Source organism: Poecilia mexicana, unplaced genomic scaffold (genome assembly GCF_051168715.1).
Source record: "Poecilia mexicana isolate PSO_F unplaced genomic scaffold, ASM5116871v1 scaffold_20, whole genome shotgun sequence".
Taxonomy (NCBI): domain Eukaryota; kingdom Metazoa; phylum Chordata; class Actinopteri; order Cyprinodontiformes; family Poeciliidae; genus Poecilia; species Poecilia mexicana.
In genome coordinates this window covers 11,890,188-11,913,959 of record NW_028263389.1, presented here as the reverse complement: position 1 = coordinate 11,913,959, position 23,772 = coordinate 11,890,188, and the positions used below count along the sequence as shown (strand labels likewise).

The 23,772-nt window shown below is 41.1% G+C and overlaps 1 protein-coding gene across 5 annotated transcripts in view; it reads left to right on the top strand.

Moving 5' to 3' along the window:
• The window catches only part of atp8a2 (ATPase phospholipid transporting 8A2), a 62,388-nt gene extending 40,006 nt beyond the window's left edge, over positions 1–22,382 (top strand). For 3 of the 5 annotated variants that reach the window (XM_088001236.1, XM_014975377.2, XM_014975390.2), the window contains 12 exons: positions 5,119–5,302; positions 8,053–8,163; positions 9,915–9,989; positions 10,291–10,413; positions 11,530–11,608; positions 11,694–11,755; positions 12,565–12,621; positions 13,936–14,043; positions 17,060–17,148; positions 17,348–17,452; positions 20,111–20,202; positions 20,988–22,382. In XM_088001236.1, coding sequence (XP_087857362.1) covers positions 5,119–5,302; positions 8,053–8,163; positions 9,915–9,989; positions 10,291–10,413; positions 11,530–11,608; positions 11,694–11,755; positions 12,565–12,621; positions 13,936–14,043; positions 17,060–17,148; positions 17,348–17,452; positions 20,111–20,202; positions 20,988–21,082 — 1,180 coding nt within the window. In that variant the 3' untranslated portion in view covers positions 21,083–22,382. Of the gene's footprint in view, positions 1–5,118; positions 5,303–8,052; positions 8,164–9,914; positions 9,990–10,290; positions 10,414–11,529; positions 11,609–11,693; positions 11,756–12,564; positions 12,622–12,826; positions 13,464–13,935; positions 14,044–17,059; positions 17,149–17,347; positions 17,453–20,110; positions 20,203–20,987 lie in introns of those variants that run through there. The other 2 variants (XM_088001237.1, XM_088001238.1) reach the window with 2 other exon arrangements.
• The last annotated feature ends 1,390 nt before the right edge of the window (positions 22,383–23,772 follow it).

Below are 23,772 nucleotides of genomic sequence, written 5' to 3'. Positions count from 1 at the left end.
ACAATAAAGCTGTATTCTTATGATTCCCACATGCACAGGCGTACTTCACTCCACAGAAGTCACAGATCAAATACATCCTTGAGGATTTTTAAACTCCAGCTTTTCTAACTTCCCTTAAGAGCTAGCTGTGCTGCAGTGCTAACACTGGCTTTTACATAGGCACAAATGACACCAATATCAAACCAATATTAAAATAATTATCTCCCAAAATGATTTCCACATTGGCCAAAAATAATCTGCTGATCATAAATAATTGCATAAGTTTTGAGTCACAAGACTTTAAACTTTCTATAGCAGCTGTCTGTGCTGAAATATACCAATTTATACCACCGGAGCAAAATACACTTGTTATAAAATGTAACTTATGCTGTCTGTGTGTATTTGCAGAGTTAGCATACGATATTGGTTAGCCATGATAAGTTGAAACAGCAGCCCATAACAAAACTGAAAACTACTAAAGACATTCACTAAAATTATCACCCAAGATGTTTTTCACATGATAAAAATTAACAAATCATAAACAATGTCATAACTTTAAAGATATCCACTCTAAACAGATTTTTTTTTTTGCTAACTTCCTGTAGCAGCTAGCTTTACTGTTGTGCTGACATTAGTTTATTCATAAACATGAAGCTTAAGTGGAGATTAGGTTCCAGCAGTTTTTCTTTTTGTTTTGTTTTTTTTAACTGTTTTTATTGTCTAACATTAGTGAGGCTAAGTTCAATTTTTAGACCCTGCTTATGAAGAAGTACATTTTCTTTAGTGTAATTTTTATTATTATGATGTTAAGGTTAAACATTATGTTGAGCTAAGATATTAGTTCATGTTTTTATTATGGTTGTACTTTGTTCATCAACCATTTTACTTTGAAGAACATGGAAAAAATTGTTCCTGACTGAACAATAATCTGTAACAATAGCCATCTTTTGAGTTTGCAAACCTCCAAAACTGGGATTGTAACTTTAATTATATTTCCACTATTGGTCCTATTGAAGCAAACAAACTATTTAACTTAGGAAAACTTGTTTCATTTTAGCTTGGCTATATCTTCTAATATACACGATATCAAAATGTGACTGTATTTACTCTAAAACAATCTGATTATGGCAACATTTGGTAGATGTTTTTAATCTTGTATCTTTGCTGTCGTCTTTGATCAAAGACAAATTAGTCCAAATTGCACACAGAAGATATTTTTAAACACTAAGGAATCTGCCGAACAACAAGAAGCCTTTTATCAAAATTACTGTCGATGGTTAAATGATGTGAAGCTAAATTTAAAATCCAGCGATCAGATAAACTTGCATAAAAAAAATAAGGTTGCTCAATGAAACAGAACTGTTTGCTTGGCATCCCAAGGGAGACTCCATCTCCTCAACAAGGAACCAGGATTTTTTTTTTTTTTTTTTCCTCTGGTGAGGAGGTATTTATGCATATGATGAGACCTAGATTTGAATTTCATTAAAATTGTCTGTGAGATGACTTATGATCTTCTGTGTATGATGAATCAAAGTGGGGGAATGGGTTTTGTGTGTGTGTGTGTGTCTCTCGCTCTCAGGGGACCGTTGGGTCGAGTGTGCTCGGTACGCTTGGGTTCCTGACTTCACTGTGCGTTTGTTTATAAGAGGACTTGGCGGCTGCTTATTTTCTGCTCAGCTCCACCGTGAAGAGCTTTCGGGAGCCTTTCATCTTCCCAGCTCCACTTTACACAATCCCAGACTCTGTTGGCCATGTTTAGAGGGAAGCTAGAGACGGAGATGAAGAGAGATTTGTGGTCAGAGGCCAAGAGATGCAGGAGCGCGCACTTCAGATGCAGAAACAGGAAAAGTGGAGGGCAGAGTTAGATCCCATCCTTCCTTAATGGCCTCGGAAGTGAGGCAGCTGAGGTTTAGTCCCTGCTACTTTCCTGTGGTGGTTGGGTGATGTGGGTTATAAGAGGGTTCATGTCATTGGAACAGCAAACTTTTGCACATGATTTCATGAGTGCAAGAAAACCACTCGGAGCTGGTTATTTAGCTCATCTGAAGAATGGTCCAAATTGATTCTTTGTAGCTCGTGGGCTTCATTTAAGTGCCTCCTGAGGACAGGGGATCATCGTACAGTATGCCTGTAATTTAATTTAGTCATAAAAATCATCTCATTTTGCTCATTTTGTTCCCTGTCCATGTGACGCCTAATGCAATTTTGTAATGTCGTTATCACAGGACTTGCACACATGGAAGGGGATTGCTCGCTTTAACCTGACCTCTCTTTTTTTAACAGCAGCTTTCAGAGACTTTGTGACTTTTAAGAATATATTGTAGCTTAGCTAAAGCTATTTGATCATCACCTCATTCGTTACTGACAGAGAAGCAACTGATGGTCACTGCTAGAGTTTGACCCATCAAAGAACTGCGGCCGATTTCCGATCTCCAGTTTAATCCGCCGATGCAGACTTTAGCTGATCCTGATTTTTCTTGAAGAAATTCAGCCATGAAAACAAGCAGCTGTCAGTAGCACAGAGGTTGACAGGGACAAATGCATCAAATCAAGTCAAATTTTATTTGTATGGCACATTTCAGCAACAAAGCATTTCAAAGTGCTTCGCATCATAAAAACACAACAATACAAAGTCATAGAACACAGTCAACAATTGAAACATGTAGTCACAAGCCGTCGATAATTAAAAAAATGCATAAGGGGCTTTTTGACCAAGTGTTGGCTCTTCTAAATGTTAATGGTAGAGTTTACTCTTTCATTGCTCTGCAATTAAAGATGCATTTGAGAAAGTTATTTTTTTTTAAACTAACTTCTATTGATGCAACTTCATTCTGCATCAATAGTTTCTTTTCTTTCTGCGTTGTTGTCACATTTTCTTGCAGTAACCAATCAGTTGATGCCACACTGTCAGCGAGAGAGTAAAACAAAGACTAAATAATTTGTAGTTGAAGTTATTCAACTGTTCTATTTGCTGGTTAGTATAAGCTCCAAACAATTAAATTATGCCTTTTTTGTGTTACAACATTAAGCAACTCCTCAAAAGGCCTGTAATACATGTCTGAATCTGTTCAATATTTTAACAAAGCTCATGCAAAAATAAAAAATATGGAGAATCTATCTGCTTGATGCTCAACAAGAGCTTGTACAATTACAAGTGCTTTACTTCCTTTGCACTTCATCTCTAATCCCGGTGCGTGTATCACGTTGCTGCCATGTTTCCTCCTATGAGACCGATCTGTTTTCACTGTACGTTTTTCAGATGGTACATGATGAAACTCTCTTAAGAGCTTGGCTGCAAATTAACTGGAAACTGACAGAGGGCTTTTTACACACTCTTAAGGAGAAATTCACTCCAGGGTGCAACTTCTGAGAATGCAAACACTGTGTGTGTGGCCGACGGTTGTTTATTACACGAGTTATATTTTGTTTTTGGAAGGAAGCTGAAGAATTTTGAAACATTACCAAGAGTAGTGAATTATTGATCTAAACTTTTTTTTTTACCAAGATGGTGCCTTCTTTGTAAATTGTTGAACAAAGAATATAGTTTCTCTTTCTCTCGAGGCAAAATATGTTTTTGTTTTTTTTTTTTTAGATCAACGAAACTGTGTGCATGACCAAGAATAGAGTTTTTCAAGGAATGCACATAAATACAGGTTGTGATTTAAAAAATAAAATATTCAAAACACAGCTGCATGATTCACAAGAGATGTGAAAGCAAACACTGTACTCTTAAAAACAGGGATCTGGAGCTGAATTTTGGCGGAGAATTTGAGAACTTCCATTTGGAAAAATGGATAGATCCGCTTCTTGGGATCACATCAGGAAATCTCTAGTCAAAGCAGTTTTCAAGCCATCATTCTAAAATGATGTGGCACAACAAATCATGACTCTCCTAAATGGACGAGGGAGCCTTGATCAACGAAGCAGCTGAGAGGTGCTTCTGGAGGAGCTGCAAAGATCCACAGCTCAGGTTGAACAATCTGCTGATGTAACGTTTACTCATGCACTCCACAATTCTGGCCTTATGTGAAAAGATTGCAAAAAGAAATGTAGAAAATAAACAAGAAGCCGCATTTATAGTTTGGCACAAGCTGTTTTCTTTGTGATCCACGGTAGTGGCACAATCATGCTGCATAGAAGTCAAATTATTTTATTTTTATTTTTATTTGTACAGCACATTTCAGCAACAAGGCAGTTAAAAGTGCCTTACATTATGAAAGCATCATACAGTCACCATGGAAGCTTTCCTTCAGATACGTGGAAATTAATGATGAGGGGGAAGGAAATGGATAGAGCAGATGGAAAATATTACTCTTTCCTTTATGACTGTTTTAGTCTTGTACCTGTAACTGCAGCAAATACTTGTTCTGGAAAGTATTTGATCTAAGAGGTTGCTTACGTTATGCAATGCTACTTTAAATTGGAAAAATAAAAATAAAAAACAATTGTCTCAATACTTTGTGTTGGTCACAAAATAGCAGTAATGTGGAAACAATTCAGATCATAGAAGAGGCATTAGTGCTTTTGCAAGATGGTGTCAAAAACTCAACGAGTCTTGACATTAATTAGAAACCAGTTGCATTGAGTTTCTAAGTGAAAGCCAGGCATAAAGCTATTAAGTATTTTGTGCCATCCATTCATAGAAACCCGTCAGTAACTTGAGTTGTCTTCTCGGTGGCTCAGTAAATGCAGCCTGACACCTTGCCGTCGTCCCTCGGCGTCCTTCAGGGAAGCACCTGTAACTGAGCCTCCTGCCGTCTTCTTTTGTCAGTGAAGAAACGGAACCGGTTATAGGCCGAGTATCAGTGATTCGGGTCAAGAGGGTGGAGTACCCCTGGAAGCTCCCAGAACACACCCCACTCAAGATGCATGCAGTCATAAACACACATCGAGGATGACTGCCACCAAATCTGTTTAGTAGAGAAGTGAGCATTTGCTTAAAGCTTCTGGTAACTGTGGCGAGTCTCCAGCAGCCTCTCAGCAATCGGCTCTTGCATCTTCTGGCTTTGTTTGCATTAAAGACTGATTCAATGAATGTATACCTTCTTTTAAAATACATTTACCTTCCGATTTAATCCCCAGTTCAGGCAGCTGCATCCATCTAATATTGACCAGAAACTCTCCATCTGTTTCCTACAGAGTGTCGCCGCTGCAGAAGTCTGAGATTGTGGACATGGTGAAAAAGCACGTGAAAGCCATCACTCTGGCGATAGGTGATGGCGCCAACGATGTGGGCATGATTCAGACGGCTCACGTTGGGGTGGGAATCAGCGGCAACGAGGGCATGCAGGCCACCAACTCCTCAGACTACTCTATCGCACAGGTGGGAGCAGATTTCTGGTTTCTTTTTAAAGAGTGTAATGCAAGTAGATTTAAGAACATAATTCAAAATGTCTTTGCATGTATTTGTAAGAGAATATAGACCTATGCCTTAACTGAGATTTCCAAAAGGCCAATGACATTACAAGTGTCAGAGGCTGAAAACTGGAATGGGTTAAATGAAGCCCTTTTCCTGCTCTCTGTTAAGCCTTCCTGTTATCATTCTAATGTCTCTCACTCTCATAGCAGTCATGTCTCAACATTTAATGAACATAGAGCCGTGTGTTTACCGGTGTGAGGAAACGTTCACCAAGTCAACTAACAACCTCCGGTCACCAACTGATTTCTGAGTGTGGGTCTGCTTACGACTGGATGTATCATCGGAAAAACCAGCCGATGGTTCAGACTCGAATGGCTTGAGAACAAAATGTTAGCATTTACAGCTTGAAAGCTTTAATGATGTAAAATGTGTCCAAGGATTCCACAAAGTCACCTAAAACTTTGCAGACAGGTACAGCGTGAAGCTGTTTCCTAAAACCAAGCTAATGGCTGGGAAGAAATAACAAAGTGTTTAAGTGTAAAGTATCAAACATTTTCAAGCATTTATGTAGGTTTTTTTTTTCTTAGAAATTACTATATGTCATCACCTTTTTGTAAAAGTTGTTGACGCTGTTGAAACGTCTTCTGTTACTGAGTTCTGGCTACTTGCTCTTCCCCTCATCCTGCTCTTTAACATCACCCCAGGGGAGGGAATGAAAGGAGATTTCACTTACAAAGATCAGTGAAGTATCATGTTTTCCATATGAAAACATTGCTCTCAACAGGCCTTTACAGTATAAACTAAGCCAATGCAATAGTAGTCAAAACACAAGCAGACGCAGGTATAAAGATTTCACTCATATTCACTTTGGTGGCCATTATTTTAGGAGTCAGTGTTTTGTGTTGCAGTAAATGTAAAGTTAATAAACAATGAATGCATGTGTTAGCATTTTCAGAAATAACATTTTTATCATATTTTATGTAAACCCTCCCGACCCCACTAAGGGACAAGGGTGTACAGAAGATGGATGGATAGATATTTTATGTAAACTTAAATTGTGTCCTTGCTTACTTCAGTTTTGCTAACCGTCCACAGATGAATCTAGTCACTTGAATTTAAGAATCCACAAAACACAAGTCAAAATGAAAAATTTATATTTTATACCACCAGTGAGGTCAACAAGAGCAGAAGACAAGTTTAATGGGTCTAAAGTTGAAAATAATATGGTGGCTTAAGGTTTTTCAAAAGACAAAGTACTCTTAGATTTCCCAACGTGAGATTTTATAAATGTTCTTATCAGCACCGGAACCTCTTAAAAAGCACTTTAACACATATGTACAGCTGGAGGTGACTGGAGGTTTCCAAAATATAAAAGGAAGCTGTATTTTGTTGAAAAAATGTGGGACTCTAGCATTGGCTGCGATCTGGTTCAATTGTTTTCCAGCTTGAAGTTGACCAGGTTAACTACTGTAAGGGATTAAACGACACTAATGACAAATGCATTACTCAGCAGTCTTTGCAGGAGTATTTATGTCTTAAACCTTTCCACATTTAGTGATGTGACGACAAACTACAGAGTATCTTATTAGCATTTGATGTGGCAGAGAAACACACAGTGCATTGTATTTATACTGAAATAAAATTATGCACAAGTGAACTCAATTTACTAATCAGCTGAAGCCAGTTAGTTATACTGGATGAAAACCATTTATCGTTTTCCCTCCTCTTTACAGAGTTTCATCACTTTTCTCTACCACATAAAAAGACATTTGTTGTTGACTAAACGTTCAGCGTGAAGACTTTTCCGAGGAATTCCACCAATGCAGCGCTGTGTGTGACGGCTAGATGCAAACCTTTGAAAATGGGGGGTGGGGAAACTAATTTGTTGCTGTAATTATTACAACACTTTAATATGCAGCAGCAATTTAGTGGTTTGAGGTCAGGATCTTCTAACTTTGAGTCAGAATTACAGACTCTGTATGTTGTTGTCTTTGACCACCAAACATAAACTAATGACCCAAATTAAGAAGGGAGAAACGGGAGAAGTCAAAGTTTGGGATGATCTCTTTCTGCAGGATCCCATTTGGAAAATATTGTTCAGGGGAAAATGGTTAAGCTTTTATAAAAGCACACAGAGGAGGCCTGCACAATAATGTCACGGGATATTGCAATGTCGTAATAAAATTGAGGGTTGTTATAAATAAATCTTAACTGAGTTTTAAGATCTTTCTGCCTCAATGCAAACCTAAACCGTGGATAGAGAATAGTCCATGCATCAGCTGGAGCAAGTCACATTTATTATTTCTATCTCTGCAATGCGGTTTTATTAAAGGTTGCTTTTCACCATTTTGCTACTTTACATGTAAAAAGCTCTAAATGTCCTTCAGAAACATTCAGAGCCATTAAACAAGCTTTTCCAATTCATCGCATAGAGAGGCTGTGTGCACAACTAGCATTTATTAGCAGTTCTTTGGATATGTATATTGATGTCAATACTAATCAAATGGCAATATATACTGAAACCGTATTAAAGTAGCTCATCTACTGTTTATCAAGTTCATTTTAAAGATCCTTAAGCATCTGTTTGCAGAAACTTTTTCTTGTCTTGGTCGCCATCTTTACATCTTCCTTCGCCCTCTGCCTGAGGTTTTTCATTCCAGCTCTTATATTTCTCACATGATCAGAGGCATTTCTGTCTCTCATTTGTGTCTCAGTTCTCCTATCTGGAGAAACTCCTTTTGGTCCACGGGGCGTGGAGCTACAACCGCGTCACCAAGTGCATCCTCTACTGTTTCTACAAGAATGTGGTCCTCTACATTATCGAGGTAGGAGCCCACACACCCACTCGGCTACATTAACAGAGACATTCAGCAGCTGTTTGTCGACATGGCTGACAGTGACAGACGAGGTGCCCTTCTGGTGTCTGCTTTCTGTCTCCTTTACACACACACACACACACACACACACACACACACATATATACATACTTTAAAAGAGTCTTTACATCAGCCATGGCAAAACCTTGGCCCTTGAGGTCAGCTGCTGTGTGTGCAGGCACTTGAATTACATGTTTCATGTATTTGTCATCTGGGAACCAAATAATCCCTGCAAAGAGAAAGACTTGGTGTTGTGTTTTTTACTAGGGATTATTGCCCAGGAAGTAGTAGTCACGGTTTGGGAAATGCCTGAAAGATGATTGGATTGTCTTTATTAGATGAAGGGGTCTGCTGTCCTTGGTCAGCTGTCCTCACTCCCAGCAACTCGCTATGCTGTAGACGGACGCCAGCAGGTGCAGGTTCTCACAGGAGGTGCTGGCCGTTGCCCGGCGCCGGTTCCAACCACGGTTCTTTACCAGTAAATGCACGTTTCTCTGATTGTCTCACGTTGTGGGAGCTCAGTGAAGCGTTCTGGGCCAAAAGTTGGAGATGAACTCTGTCCATTTAGAGTAGATACAACAAGTGAGAAGGGTGTGTGTTTGTGTGTGACTTCATCCTTTGGCTGTTTGCTCCCTAGTATGCCCCCAGTAACACCACAGCTCCCAGCAGCGACCTCAAGAATTTCATCTATCTGACCTCAGATCAGCTTGTGGCCTGTGAAACTCCACACTGGACCATTTGTAATAGTCTTTCGCTGCCAGTCAAAAGTTGGCATGCATTAATCATGTACATCATTATTGGACTTTTATGAATGACTTGTTTCATACAAACCTATATGTAAAAACCCTCAAACATTTTGTTCTCTCTGACCATGTTGCACCTGGACCACAGGCTTTTTGTAGCATCCGCAAGCAATGACATTAACATGTTTCTGACATCATTTTGGTTTGATTTATGACCACTCTTCTTATCAGAGTTGGAAAAGGGTAAATTAGTTATTGCTTTCATAGCACAAATAATACCGGTGTCCTTCAAGAAGCTTAATGTTGGCCTGTTTTGTCCTACCCAAAACCAGTTTTGATGTGTGTTGGGGATGATTGTCCATCTGCAACATCAATCTACGTCCAGCTTTCAACCATCTGACCCAAACTGGTGCCTTCAAATTATTGGGAATTTTCTAATAACTAAGGAACTGGGAAAAACCGATGTCGACGAAGGTTCTGACTATGAAGAAAGCTCAAAAGCTGAATCTTTGCAAGGAAACCTACCTGTTAAGAGCATTTTTACCAATTCTGCCAATCATAGTAAACAAATATTCAGCCACATGAAGATATTAATTTGAGAATATGCACATATTTGTTGCTTACTGTTGACCCTGTGGAAATGAGGGAAAAAATAGCTCAATAAATACTAACAAAATGCAGTCATTTATGTGAAAGTCATGAGTGATACCTTTTATAATGAGCCCTCCCTGAAGAAAGATGAGCTCACATGTTTCTTTACAATCCCAAAAGTTTTTGGCATTCATGCCCTAATGTGTCTCTGCAAAGGTTACGTCCAGGTTTCCATGTCATTCCTTTAAGAGAGACACAATTATCCATGTCTTTGCATCGTTTCCACCATCATCTCATACAAAAAGTTAGCTTTACCTGCAGACGTTGCTCCTCTTGTCACCTCTCACCCCTCTGTCTGTGTCGCAGCTCTGGTTTGCGTTTGTGAACGGCTTCTCCGGCCAGATCCTTTTCGAGCGCTGGTGCATAGGCCTCTACAACGTGGTGAGAACCTCCTACACTTTCACCTAGTCGTCTCTCTTGCTCTCTGCCTATCTCTCCACGGATCTCAAGCACTCTGTCTTCTTATCGCTGCTCTGTCCTCATGCCAGAGACGTCTGCATGGATGCATGTCTGGGTGGGAGCGTGCTTGTGTTCGCCCTGGCGACTCTGTGTGTGCGCTGCGTCTGGCTGCGGATGCCTTGGGGCCTCCTCTGTGTTTTAAACATTATGGAATTCCTTTTTAGCACTGACCATCTGATAAGAACAATGACTGCTCAGCAAAGCATGTGTGTGCTTTCTGCAGATATTCACCGCGCTGCCCCCGTTCACTTTGGGGATCTTTGATCGACCGTGCAGCCAGCAGAACATGCTCCGCTTCCCACAGCTCTACAGGATAACCCAGAATGCCGAGGGCTTCAACACCAAGGTATGCGTGTGGAAGAACGTGTTTACCCCCGTTTTTCTCAGTCTGCATTGAGCTTGTTGTGGATGTTTGTGATTTGATGAGTGATGCCGGGTGTTGGGTTGGGATCTGAGGCAAGTAAACGAAGACTTAATGAAATTCCCAGCTGTGGAATAAGAAACTCTTTCATTTTAGCCTGCTGTGTGTGTGTGTGTGTGTGTGTGTGTGTGTGGGTGTGTGTGCGTGTGTGTGTGTACTGCACAGAAGGCAGCTTTAGGTGACACATAGTGAATGTTGTACTTTACTATAAGAAATTTCTTTTTCATTACCTTTTTTTACATGTAAGACCTGTAAGTGCTATCCATTTGCTTCTCTGGTTAAAAAAAAAAATATGTAAAAACTTTTAAAATAAATTTCTATTTTATTTAACTTAATCCTGATTTGAAACCTGATTTAACTACATTCAGTCTTTGGGAATAAACAAACAAAAGCACCAGTGAATCATTTATTATCCTATGACTCAGAATATGACAGATTAGTCCAAAAAGTAAAACATAACGGTACAAAAATGCTTCTGTTATGTTTATTTTATTGGATGTGTTCTGTTTCCTTGAGGTACAAATATCAAGCAACAGAGGTCAATGTCTCCTGGACATTCTGTAAAATGGGAAATATAAGAGAACAGTAGGCAGGAAGTTGAAGCTGTGAGGTATTATACGTCGCCTTTAAGGGCCAATCACTCAGGCGCTCAGATAGATATTTGTTGTTTGATGCAGCAAACAAAATGTTGGTAGTTTCCAAACTTCTTGTCACCAAATTTCTCAAGTCAAAAGGATTTGAGGACGACAATATGGTCCCGTCTTCTATAAAATCAAAGCAATTACGAAAACCGTGGGCATCAATGGCGTAATACTGTATTTTCCAGACAAGTCATGCCGAAGTATAGGTCACATCAGTCAAAAAATGCATGTCGCACTGGACGATGAGTCACATTTATTTAAAAACCAACCACGTCCATGTCGAGATGATCCGGTGACTCGTTGTGTTCAGTTGCTTTTCAACAAACTCCAAGAAAACTGTTGACTTTGTCTTGGAGGTCTGCTGGCTGTTTCTGACGAGGTTTCTCACACCTTCTTCCAGGTATTTTGGGGACACTGTATCAATGCACTGATTCATTCAATTATCCTCTTTTGGTTTCCGCTCAAAATGTTAGAGCACGGTAAGCAACTACCACACACTTTTTTTTATTTTTAATAATATAAAGCCAGTTCTGGTTAACAAAGCTTTGCATGTGTTGTCCATAGATTCCCCGTTTAGTAACGGCCAGGGAAACGACTACCTGTTTGCAGGAAACATGGTCTACACGGTAAGCTTCTTATTTATTTATTTTCTGCAGATTTGTGTCATGTATTCATTCTGGATTTTCATAGATGGATTTGAATTGTTGTTTTTTAAGTGTGGAATAAGTCGACGGCTTCTGTACATTTTAAAACTAAGAACTTGATTCACTTGCTGGAATTTGCCCCTCCCCCCCTCAATTCCTCAGACCAAAATTTTACATGGCGGATAAAACTAATGTTTGATTAAATGTCTTTCGGCGCATTTCAGAAAACTACATACTTATTATCCAAAGATAATTTGAAGGATGTTTGGCCAGTCCTCTTTCTGAAGTTGGTTAATTTCATGCTTGAAAGTAACACTTTGACTCCACCAAGCATCCTCCTTGATCATCTCCATCTTTGTCTCGTTTGGCTTTCCGGTGTGTTTCCTTTCTTCATGTTCCTCCTTTCTTTCCTGCCTTCCTCTCTATTCCTTCCTTTCCTTCCCTCAGTCTTTGTGTTCTGTCTCCATTTAGTTTCCTCTGCCATAAATTCATTGTGAACTTTAATATTTTATGTTTTTGACTCGATGTGGAGGACTAATCTCTGGAAAGTGGAGTCTTGGAGAAGTCTGGAATTTTTATAAGGGAACTGTGTAGGAATCCTGTCTGTTCTGTGTTTGCACAGAGGTGCTGGTGAGGGTCCGGGGTATTTTAACAGACGTTGCTGAGTTTACTGTACAGCATTAATGTTTATTGTCTCCACAGTCGCCAGCATTCTAATACGGTCTCCTGTTTCTCTCTCTGTTTTTGTTTGTGTGCCTGTCCGCTCCTGGTGTTTGTGTGTCTCTTTGCAGTATGTGGTCGTTACAGTTTGTCTAAAAGCTGGAATGGAGACCACCGCTTGGACCAGGGTAGGAGCATTAACACCCCTTAATAAACCGAGACGCATGTGCAATATTTTGCTCTTAAATAAAAAGGATATTGTAGTTTGTTTCTTTTTTAAAAAGTCAGTTCTCTCCATAGTCGAGGAAAATCTTGTGAGTTTTCTCTAAATGCAGCTTCTCTTACAGTTTTCTCCCTTCCACTTCATGAGTGTTTTCATTTCTTTCTCGGCAGTATTTCATATGTACAAAAAACAGAGTCCAGGAAACATCCAAATGATGATAGATTAACCCTCGAGTCTGCGAAGCAGCTGAGACGGATGCTAAATATGCTCTGAGAGATTCGTCTTGAAAGGAACAAAGGAAGATCATAGTTGCTCCAACAGAGCACGGCGAAGCAGAAAAACGCCCCAAACCATCCATCAGACTGATATTACAGTTAGAATCACTAAGAGGAAAATGGAGTGAATTTGACATTTCTAACGTAGGGTGCAGATGTCCTCTGTGTTCCCAGAAAAAAATGTTTTATTCAACTCACTTTTCTCTTTTTGGGGTTTTTATAAACTGTTATAGAAGACTACCGATGATTGATCATCATTTTCCAGCTAAAATATTACTTCTACTTTATTTATTGCTGTGAAATTTATATAATTTCGCCAACATTTCCAGTCCCAGCATATTCTTTAACAAGCTGCGATTGAAGGCTATAAAAACAGGATAAAACAGAGGAACTTGGCAGTAAGTTATTCGGCCTTCCTGTTATCTGCTGAAAATCTCTTTGTCTGTTGCAGCCTGACTGAACCATAAACGTGTCCCAGCGTCTGTAGAAAATATTTTCTATTTAAATAAAATGCTTCACTGATGCCAAAAAATGCAACGTGGTAGCCTTTATGTTTGGTTTGTTTACTGAAAAAAAAAACATAATTTCCTAGTTTCCATCAGGCCGGTCACCTTTCTAAACTGTTCATGATCCTAAACACGAGGTGTCGGCTTTCAGTTCTTAACCACCGGCAGAGGTGGAGGTAAAGTTTGGAAAAACAGGAGCTCCAGCTGTGACGGTGACATTATTTAGCTAGTTCCTGCTGCCGGAGTGACAGACTGGCAGGACAGACAGCGAGGCGCTGACACCTTTGTCCGTTCAGCTGTCCACACAACAGTCTGGGAGTAATGAAGTGAGGTCCCGCTGGAATTCACACAGTGTCCCCTTACAGCACATCACAGAGACGGATGAAGACAGGGGACGGACGGAGGGAGGGAAAGGTTGGCTATATTCAGAGCCATTTGACCTCGTCTTGTCTCTCTAATCTCCCTTTTTCTTCTTGTCTTCCCTTGTCTGTGTCGTAGTATTCCCACCTGGCCGTTTGGGGAAGCATGGCGCTCTGGATGGTCTTCTTTGCCGTGTACTCCGTGTTCTGGCCCGCCATTCCGATCGCCCCCGACATGCTGGGCCAGGTAATTTACTCTCCGTAAAACAGCTTATCCCTAAATATCGTTACTTTTGAACCACCTTTCCTCCATGTTGGGCACTACTTGGCGTCTAAGAGACTTGGGTGTTCTTTGTCTGCGCTGCTGGAGCCCCCCAGGACGGAGGTGTTTACCCCAGAGGACAGCCCCACACCTGCTGCGTGTCACCCGAACTCCGGTCTTTTACTGCTCTCTGAGGAGGTGTTGACTCATAAGGGTGGGCTGCTGGTGATTGTGATGAGGGTCGGCCAGGGGAGAGAGGAGAGTGTTTGAAGAACCCCCTAATTGGGAGACTGATTGCAGAGGTTGGGGAGAAAGACCCGGGTGGGACTGGGCGTCCCGCTGAGTGGACATGGAGAAGCAACAGGACCGTCTCAACTCTCTCCAACCCATTAATTCAATTTGTGTCAGAAATCAGGAATGCGGTCAAATATCCCTGCAGCTGCTCAGACTGACTGAGTCGGAGACACTCAGCCATCACAACCCCCGTAACTACCCCCTTACCTCTCTTGTTTCCCCCTCCTCCGGCTAACTATACGTCCATTTGTCCAGGGGGGAGGGCGGCGGAGGATGAAACGCAGCATAGTTGTGCTCAGAATAACTGAGGGTTGCATTAGGTGGCACCGTCAGCAGTTACAAAAAAACGTGGAGAACTTTCATTGTTCTTAACTGATTTAAATGAAAATGTTTTACTTTTCAGACATGAAAATACTATTGACAGACTTCATTGTTCATCCCATTGTCTAAATGTTGTCTTTCTTTTTCTATATGTCTCTTTCTTATGTGATTTTGTGTCCTTGCTTCATCCTTTTTATTCCTGTTTGATTCCTCCATCCATCTTGGGTTTCCTTGAATGAGTCTTTTCTCCATCTTTCCTATCTTCTTTTCTACTGTCTTTACTTCCTCCTTTTTCATCCTTATGCCCAGCTTGTGTTACCTTCTTTAGTTACTTCCCTGATTTTTTTTCCTTTCTTTCCTGTCTTATCCTTCCCTTCTTCCTCCCTTCTTTCATAATTTTCTTGTCTTTTCTGCCACTATGACTTTCTTTCCACCTTTGTCATTTCTTCCTTCATCCTGACCACATCCATGAATTTAAAGTAGTTTAGGGTTGTCTATTTTCAAATAAGCTATGAAGGACTGAGCACTCTGGAAGTTGGTTTTGTTTTTGGGTTGTTGTTTTTTTAACGAGTGTTTGAACGGCGGACCTTTCGTCTCTGTCTGTGAACGTAAACCCACTGATGCAGTGGAACTCACTCAGCGTGATTTGAGGTGACAATTGATCTAAATATTCATAGCTACAGACAGACTTTTGTAAAGTTGTGTGAGAAGGAGAAGACAAAGATTAGCAGCAGCAGGTGAGGACAAGCAGCAGAGACGGCAGCCACCAACGTTGAAAAAAGGTTGCGAAAGAGAGATTGAAGGGAATTGCAGGAGAAAAGATGTGTGGGAGTAAAGAAGCAGAGAGAGACACGCAGGCTGACACGGTGAGACAGTGGCTGGACGCATGATTAATCTTGGGAGACGGACCGAGAACGGGGTCAAAGGTCAATGAGTCGTGTTGCAGCTGGACTGCACGGACAGGTAGGGGGTTTTCGTTTCACTGCAGAGAATTTCAGCGAATCCATTCTGTTGCGCAAAAACGAGCTGTGAGAAAGCTGCAAAATATGTTGGGTTAAGAGTTTAATTTTCACACTCTGTGCTTAATGCACTTTAAAACTTAATTATCTTTGCCACATATAGTCCTGTGGAAAAGTTTTCACCACCCTTGAATTTTATCACCTTTTTAATGGTTGAAAAACCTCGTTACAACCATAAACTTTAATGCATTTTATTGGGATTCTGTGTTGTTGACCAACACAAGGCAGTAACTTAATTATGGAAGAAGAAAAAGGATTTTAGATTTCTGTTTACAAAGAAACTTCTAAACTATGAATCATTTTTCTCCTTGGCACAATCTCCTGGGTGTGTTTGGGTGCTTGAAATCCTTAAAAGATTCAAATTGAATTTCAATTAGCTGCTTTCTGTATAAACTCCCTGAAATTGTTTGATTTTCAAACTCTGCGGGTTTGTAGTAAAGTGCAATCTTATGTTTGATTAAAAGCCAAAATTTGGAAGATGTTATTTAGTTGAAACCAGATATTTACATACACCTAATAAAGACACACAGATGTTTTTCTCACTATCCGAAGTTAAATCGGACAGAACTTTTCTTGTTTTTAGGTATGTTAGAATTATCAAAATTATTTATATTTACTAAATGTTAGAAAACTTGGCAAGAACATTCTGTAAATATACTTTTTGTAACTTTCTTTGTATTGTGCTGAAGCATTTAATTTGAGCAGGAACGTAATTTACCTCAACACAGTTTGTTTGGATTGTTTCAGTGTAATTAATATTTATTATTCCTAACAGTTAAATAACATATCAATCTGCGCAATTGAACCAAAGATTCTTATATTCATACATAAATTTTTGTTTGTTTGTTTGTTGTTTTTTTTTAAATTGGGTAAATTTAATTGTTAAATTTGTGTTTTTGTTCTCGGACCAATCAGAAGTAAAGAGTGTGTGAGAGAGAGACATTTTAAAACATAGCATTTGGTTATATTTTTATGTACCTTGTCACTGCTGTAGAATACGTCACAAGACATTATCAGCGGAAATTTAAGTCTTAGTCATGAATTGAAACTGTTTTTTTGTTTGTTTTTTGTTTTTATCTCCAAAGTGTGGTGCTGGAAAGGTTTGAAAACTTGCCTTGAAAATGCTTGAAGCTTACCGTGGGTGACGTGTACGAACCCTGAATCTTGCGCTTTGTACTGGTCAATAAAATCATCAAAGTTTTTGGTTTTAAGGATTAAAAGGAGAAAGAGATAGAGGGTGGGATTGTTTTGTGAGGCACTGTATGTGAGGTTTTACGGGCTCAGGGTGGAGAAAAAACATGGGTTAAATCTTAATTTAAATCAAAACGTAAGAGAAACCAAATGTAGCCTGTATGTCGTCATTGCAGGCTGGTAAAGTGATGCAGTGCTGGTACTTCTGGCTGGGTCTGGTCCTGGTGCCCACCGCGTGTTTACTCAAAGACTTCGCTTGGGCTGCGTAAGTAGAGCACGTTTAAAATAAATACATTATAAAATCTACACACAGGCTGTATAAGTTAAGCGAGTCGTTTACATGACCCATATTGAGTCTATGTCAACACTGACGCACAGCGGATTATGAGCTGCATGTGTCTGCAAAGCGAAGTAATCCAGACCTTGTTTCGCTTCTTTTATTTTTTTTTTCTTCTTCTCTGCAGGACACGTCGCACTTTGAGGAAGACTCTGCTGGAGGAGGTGCAGGAGCTGGAGGCGCGGGCTGTTGACCCGGGAGCCGCGGTGCTCAGGGACTCCAGCGGCCGCAGGTGCAGTATACGAAAAGACGAATTAACATTTTTGTTTTTTTTATATATATATATATTTTATATATATTCAGATGTTTACTTTGTATTGGTACAGTTTTCCTTCATTCTAGATCTATTTCAGTTTTTTTTTAATGTTCTTTATGCATTTCACTCTTCATGGAAGTAAATTAATCTGCCCCTGTGGCACTGCCCACAGGGCTGAATCCAAACCCGAGGTCCCATAGACCCAGAACTGCTCCACAGAGGTAGTTTTTAGGTTTGCCCTGTGAACTCTGGCCTCACATGACCTGCGTTTCTTGTTGCACGCTGACTTTTGAGTGACACTCGCATGGTTTTCTCTCAATCACATCTGAAAGGTCATGTATATTCTCTCTCCATATGTCTTTAAAACTTTCCACTCCTCTGGATTTTTTTTTCTTTTTTTTTTTTAGGTGGACCAATTTGAACTGCTGTACAGACCTGGTGTGTTTACTGTTTGGCTGTAGCTCCTCAGGCTGTGACTTAGTGGTCTTGTGTGTGGTGTTTGTAGAGTTGTGTTGGGATTAAATGGACCGGGGATCCAGTTAGTGCAGAATCCACAACCAATTTTTCCGATTTGCACCTCAGGTTACAACCCTAATTTATTTTATTATGCATTCAAAAACCACGTTTGACTCCTGTACACATATTTTGGATTGTGAATATTAAAATGAAAGGAAAACAACCAATTAAACATCTTGCAATGGTGCAAAAAAAGTTGGTAGGAGTCTAACTACATAAAATAATAAGAGATAAAAGGGCCACCACTTCCACAATTAAAACTCTCCATCAGTAATAATTTTACTTTATTTTATTTTATTTTATGAATTTAAAAAAAAAACATAGTCCACCCCCAGTATTTGCAGAGGTTAGGGACCACAACCACTTGCAAATTGTTGAAATTTGCAAATTCTGAAGGCTTCCTCTACTAACATTTTCATTTGCATATTTTACTAGTTTAAACACCAAATATATCTCATTATGCATTAATATGCACAGTCACAGTCTTCCTCATCAGCAGCAAGGAAATTAAATGGCGCTCCAGGATTGGCCGCTTTGCAAACACCGTCCAGTAGCTTGTAAAGGAGCGCCGGGCATCGGTATCTCAGCTTCATAAGCAGAATTAGAATATTTTTGATATGTGAATACTGAACTGAGGACAGACGGGATTCCAGTGTGCCATCTCTCTCCCAGTGTGGTGGAAAAACCACCTAATGTCTTTGTCCAACCCTGATCGTCTCCATTCCTGTAGTTTTAATATAATTACTGCTCAGACTGTAGGCATGTTTTTTTTTCTTTTCTTGAAGCGTAGACATCACAGGGAATCAGTAGCTTTATTTTGTAGGGTTTGTTGCCACTGTAAGAGTCAATCATTTTGTTTAGAAGTGCCAGTAGTCGTGAAGGGTGTTGCATGATGCATTCTCCAACTAAACAAATTGGTTAAGGTAGCTCTAATTTTTCATCATCTGATATGAGGAGTGTTTGCTAAAACGATTCTAAACGCAGCTGGTTGAATGAACGAGTTGGAAAAACCTAAATTGTGCTTCGGGTTTCCGAAAGATGAGTCGGGGAACCAAACATATGGTCTCATCCTTAATCAAATTGCTTTCCAAATCAGAATCGTCACCAGATCCCTCCATCCGCTCCATTTCAAATCAGAGAAGGAAAGTATGGAAGGTCAGAGAAGCAGCGGTGGGAAACGCTGAAATGAGAACACATCTGTGTTTCAGTGCTGGCTTTTTTTTTTTTTTTTGTATGCATGTGTGGAAGGGTTCAAAATGGAGCATATCCTTGGGTTCCTTTTGAACCGGCAGGAATTTGAGGGGAGACGGCTAAATGTCCAGCTTCCATTTAGCCTTTTATGATTCGGCTCCGTCATCGATCTAACAGACGTTTCTTTTTTTTTCGAGGCCACAGAAGTCCTTGAGCGAGCTAAAAAGCTGTTTGTTACTTCGGTAGAAACTCGGGGGGGAAGATTCCCAACAGTTTCCTGGCTCCCAGATTCAAAATGTAGCCCGGGGCATCCTGGCCCAAGTTCATAACTAGCCCACCGATCATAATCGCTGCAAAATACATCAGGTTTCAGCGCAAACCCCTCGGTTTCACGCTGTTTAAACACCAGAGGATATAAACTTAACTATACATCCTGGTCGCTGACGGCGTCCTAAACGTTTACATCCCGTGCATATACTTTTATGGCTGCCATGACGGTGATGAGACAGGGGGGGAAATTCATGATTGTGTGTGTTCGTGTGGAATATGTGGCGAGAGCTTAGTTATTTTTGGTCAGGGGAGGAGAGGAGCCGTGACGGCGTGTGGTCTTAAAACAGAGGGGCCACTCTTCGCCGTGGACAGGAGGAGTTATGAGGAGAGGAGAGGAGCTGGGGAGGGAGGGCGGTGAGGAACAGTTCACTGTGGATGGCTTGTTTCCCTGCAGGCAGTTGTTGGATTACAGTTGGGCTTAATTAAATCTCCAAAACATGCATCATTAAATCCCTCTGGACCTAAACTCACTTTACACGTTGATCAATGTGCTTTGATTTAGATGCAATCTCCCATTAGCCCTCAGTATTGGGGTATAGTGTTGATTTTCTCTCTGCAACTGCAGATTAATCGCTCTGCCTTTCGTCCGTGTTGCAGTCTAAACGAACGAGCCCATCTGCTGACAAGAGTATTTAGGAAAACGCCTTCGAGTGTCGGACGCTCCAACTCGGTGCAGCAGACGGTGTCACGTGAGTTTCCTTAAACACAGTAGAGCCTCGCAAAAGTATTCGCTCCCTTTGAACTCTTAAGTTTTGTCGCCTTAGAGCCTCCATCTTCTGTTTGTCAGAGAATAGATCAACAAATATGAGCAGATAATTGTGAAAAGGAAGGAAACAAAATGTGTTCAAACAGCATGATGGGGGTGGGCAGTGTCAGCTTTCCTCCTTTATATATTCTTATATTTCCAGATAAGCTGAATTTAAACTGAGCTTAAAACACAGGTGAACTCAATTTAATAATTTGTTGACTTCTGGAGGTAACTGGTTGCACTTGATTTTATGTATGGTTATTAGATTAATTGAGGCTAAATAGAAATGCTCTGTTTATTTCAATAAAAAAGAACGGAACATTATGTTTTCTTTCACAACAGTGCTCCAATGTGACAAAATGCGAAAACGTTCAAGCTTTGTGAATACTTTTTTGAGTCTGGTAAACGCTCTGGACAGAATGAAACCAGTTATTCTGAGAAGAAGACCAATGTTGAGTCAAGAGAAATTTGAAAAAATTACCAATTTTTTTGTATCTTTTATAAAAATTGGATCTAGAATGTTGAAAGAATGAGATAATCCAAATTTGAAGCCTTTTAGATAAATTTCATTTCTGTACATGAAGTGATCCAAAAGGTCAAAATGGTTATTGTGGAAAATACAAACTGCATTTTTAAAAAGTGGATAATTGAAGACTCACAGTGAGATAAGCTGCTCCTGCGCGAGTGTAAAAATGTAAACATTTCTCCTGTTTTGTCCTTTTTCAGATGGCTATGCTTTCTCTCAGGAAGAGCACGGCGTGGTGTCCCAGTCCCAGGTCGTTCGGTCCTACGACACCACCCGCCAGCGCCCCAGCCTCTAGCCGCCTCCGCCCGCCCCGAATGAGGCGTTGGCTCAACGTAGCAATCGTTGTCATGACGACAGCCAGATGAACTTCAGAGCCACACTCTGACCGGCCTCTGCCGTGGCTTTACCAAGACAGTGACGTGACCTCACCGTCACTCGGTGATGGGAGGGTCACGGTCGGGTGGGGAGGGGCCGTGTCCGGTGTTCGGAGGACGGGACCAGGCTAATTACTGAACGAACTCCTAACAAAAAAAAAAAAAAAAAGCTGCACAGGCATGAGCAAACCATATCCCAGACATGCCAAGTCGAACTCAAAGACTTGTACCTGTATACACCTCAGATCGCTTCACGCCGCTGCGCGTCAACGTGTGTGTGCGTGTGCGTGCCTGTTTCTGTTCGTTTGCGTCTGCCTGTGCATGTTCGTCTGCACACCACGGCGCTGTGCGTGTGTGCATGTGTTGTCTACGTGTGTCGCTTCCACGGTTTCCGCTCGTCTCCAGCAAGGAGGATTCGGCACACTTGTCGTCACGCAACGAAGCGGAGACAGATGTCAAAATGATGGAGTGCGGGCTAAATTCCTCAGAAAGGACAGAAGGGAGCTCTGCACCACAGCTACACACCCGGTTTTGGCTCCATGGCAGCACCAGGCTTCACTGCCAAACACCACAGAGGTGCAGCTGAGGCAGAACGCTCCACCTTAAAACTTGGACCACCACCGTGCTGCAACACCCCTCTGAGACCTCCTCTTGTTTATTTCTTCCTTGCTCTTATCTCTGCATCTCATTGCATTTCTGCAGCCGCCATGTTCATTTTCCTCTGGACAGTTTTTAGGTCTGTTTGCACTCGTCTAACGCCATCAGCTGACGTAGAAGCAGCATGCCCGTTTTTAACGCTTCCCCTTCCAGTTCTGTTGGGATATCTGTTCTTAACTAAACACTTTATTTTTGTTTTATTTTTTAAGATTAAAGTGGACATTCATGTGTATGCGTTTATATATATTTTTTTTCTTTCTTTTTGATGTATGTTTTTGTACTCATAAGTGGGGGAAGACCCGTTAATACCCGAAGGAATATTTTACTTGAACTACTACTAATAGGCGTCCAAAAATGGCGAGGGGATTGGATTGAGGACGCTTGCATGAGTCATGTGTTTCTCTGCGCTGTCTGAATGTCCATTGTCTATGTGCTCTGTGTCGAGGACACTGCTTCAGGAATGCAAGATTGAAGGGTTTGTATGGGTGGGTTGTGAGGAGCGGGTGGGGGCAGGGGGGGAGATGTCCATCCAAGTCCTAATCATTAAATCTAATCAATCCATGACCCGAGCTCATGTCTTTGTGTTTCCACTGCTGGTTGAAAGGTTTCAGAGTCCAGCTGTAGCTCCAGGGAAGCTTCAGAAGTTTGGTTTATGTTTCAGACTGAAAGTGTGTGTGTGTGTGTGTGTGTGTGTGTGTGTGTGTGTGTGTGTGTGTGTGTGTGTGTGTGTGTGTGTGTGTGTGTGTGTGGACCACGAGGGTTTGACATGAGATACGCGCAGTGTTGACTACATTTACTAGCACCCCTGATGAGGATGTAAACAAAAGCCTCAACTACATTTTTGGAAAACCTTTAATTTGAGTATACTATTTTAGTCCAGGTTATTTGAACTAAACTAATTTTAGCAAGATCACTGACGTAACGGTTATCGGTGCCTGTAACAGTTACCATGAAGTAAAAAGGATCTGCATTCGACAGACCAGCCGCTTCTGGAATAGTGAAGAAAGCCATAGCAAATGTCGGGTGGAGCTGGAACAACCAAAATTACATTTTTGCCCTTCACTCAAAGCTACATGTGCCGCTGACTAGACCATCGCAAATGCATGATGCTACCAACGCCATATTTTGCCACAAGAACTGAGCTTTTCTGTAGCGATAAACCCAGGGCTCTCCTGGAGAAAACCTGCTGGAGGCTTTAAGAGTTCACTGGGTTGAAGGCTCACCATCCAGCAGGATGCAGACAGCTACAACTGAATGGTTTAGATTAAATAATCACTGCTTTCACAGATTCTCGCTGATCAATCTGACCTCAGACTGGGGGGCGATGTTTCGTTTTTCTCAAAGGAGTGGCCTCAGAAGAAATCTGTGAGTGTCCTGGAGAGGCCTGCAGAGTCTGGACTTTAACCTGACTGAAAATCTCAACATAAATCATCTTGAAAACGTTTGAGATGAGCTGAAGAGGAACGACCACAAAGGTTGAGCCAAGAGAATAGACGACCTGGAGATCTGGTCAAAGATCCCTCACTCTCTCTCTCTGTGTGTGTATGTGTGCTCCAACCTTCTGAAATGTTCCACAGAAAATACCGTCCTATTGGCAAAAGAAGCTTCTTAAACTGTATTAATAGCAGGGGTGCCAATAAATGCGGCCAGAATCAAAGTTCTCCCACACTTCACCATTAAGCTCAGGAGAGTCCTCACAGACCGACCATCAGGAGGCCTCCCCACCCCCTCCCCCCTCTCTCTCAGCTGGAGATCCTGTTCCCACCCACCTTCCTGGATGTGGCCCGGCCAAAACCAACCACAGCTGCTGCTGGGTGGAGAATCCATCTTTGGCAGGAAGAAATCCGTTTGGTTCTTTCAGTTCCCCTCCAGTGGCTCGTTCCACTTTATGCTCTTATTTCTGGAACCCGGACTTTAAAGCGTTCACGTTTAAAGTTTCTTTGTGCTTCGAGTG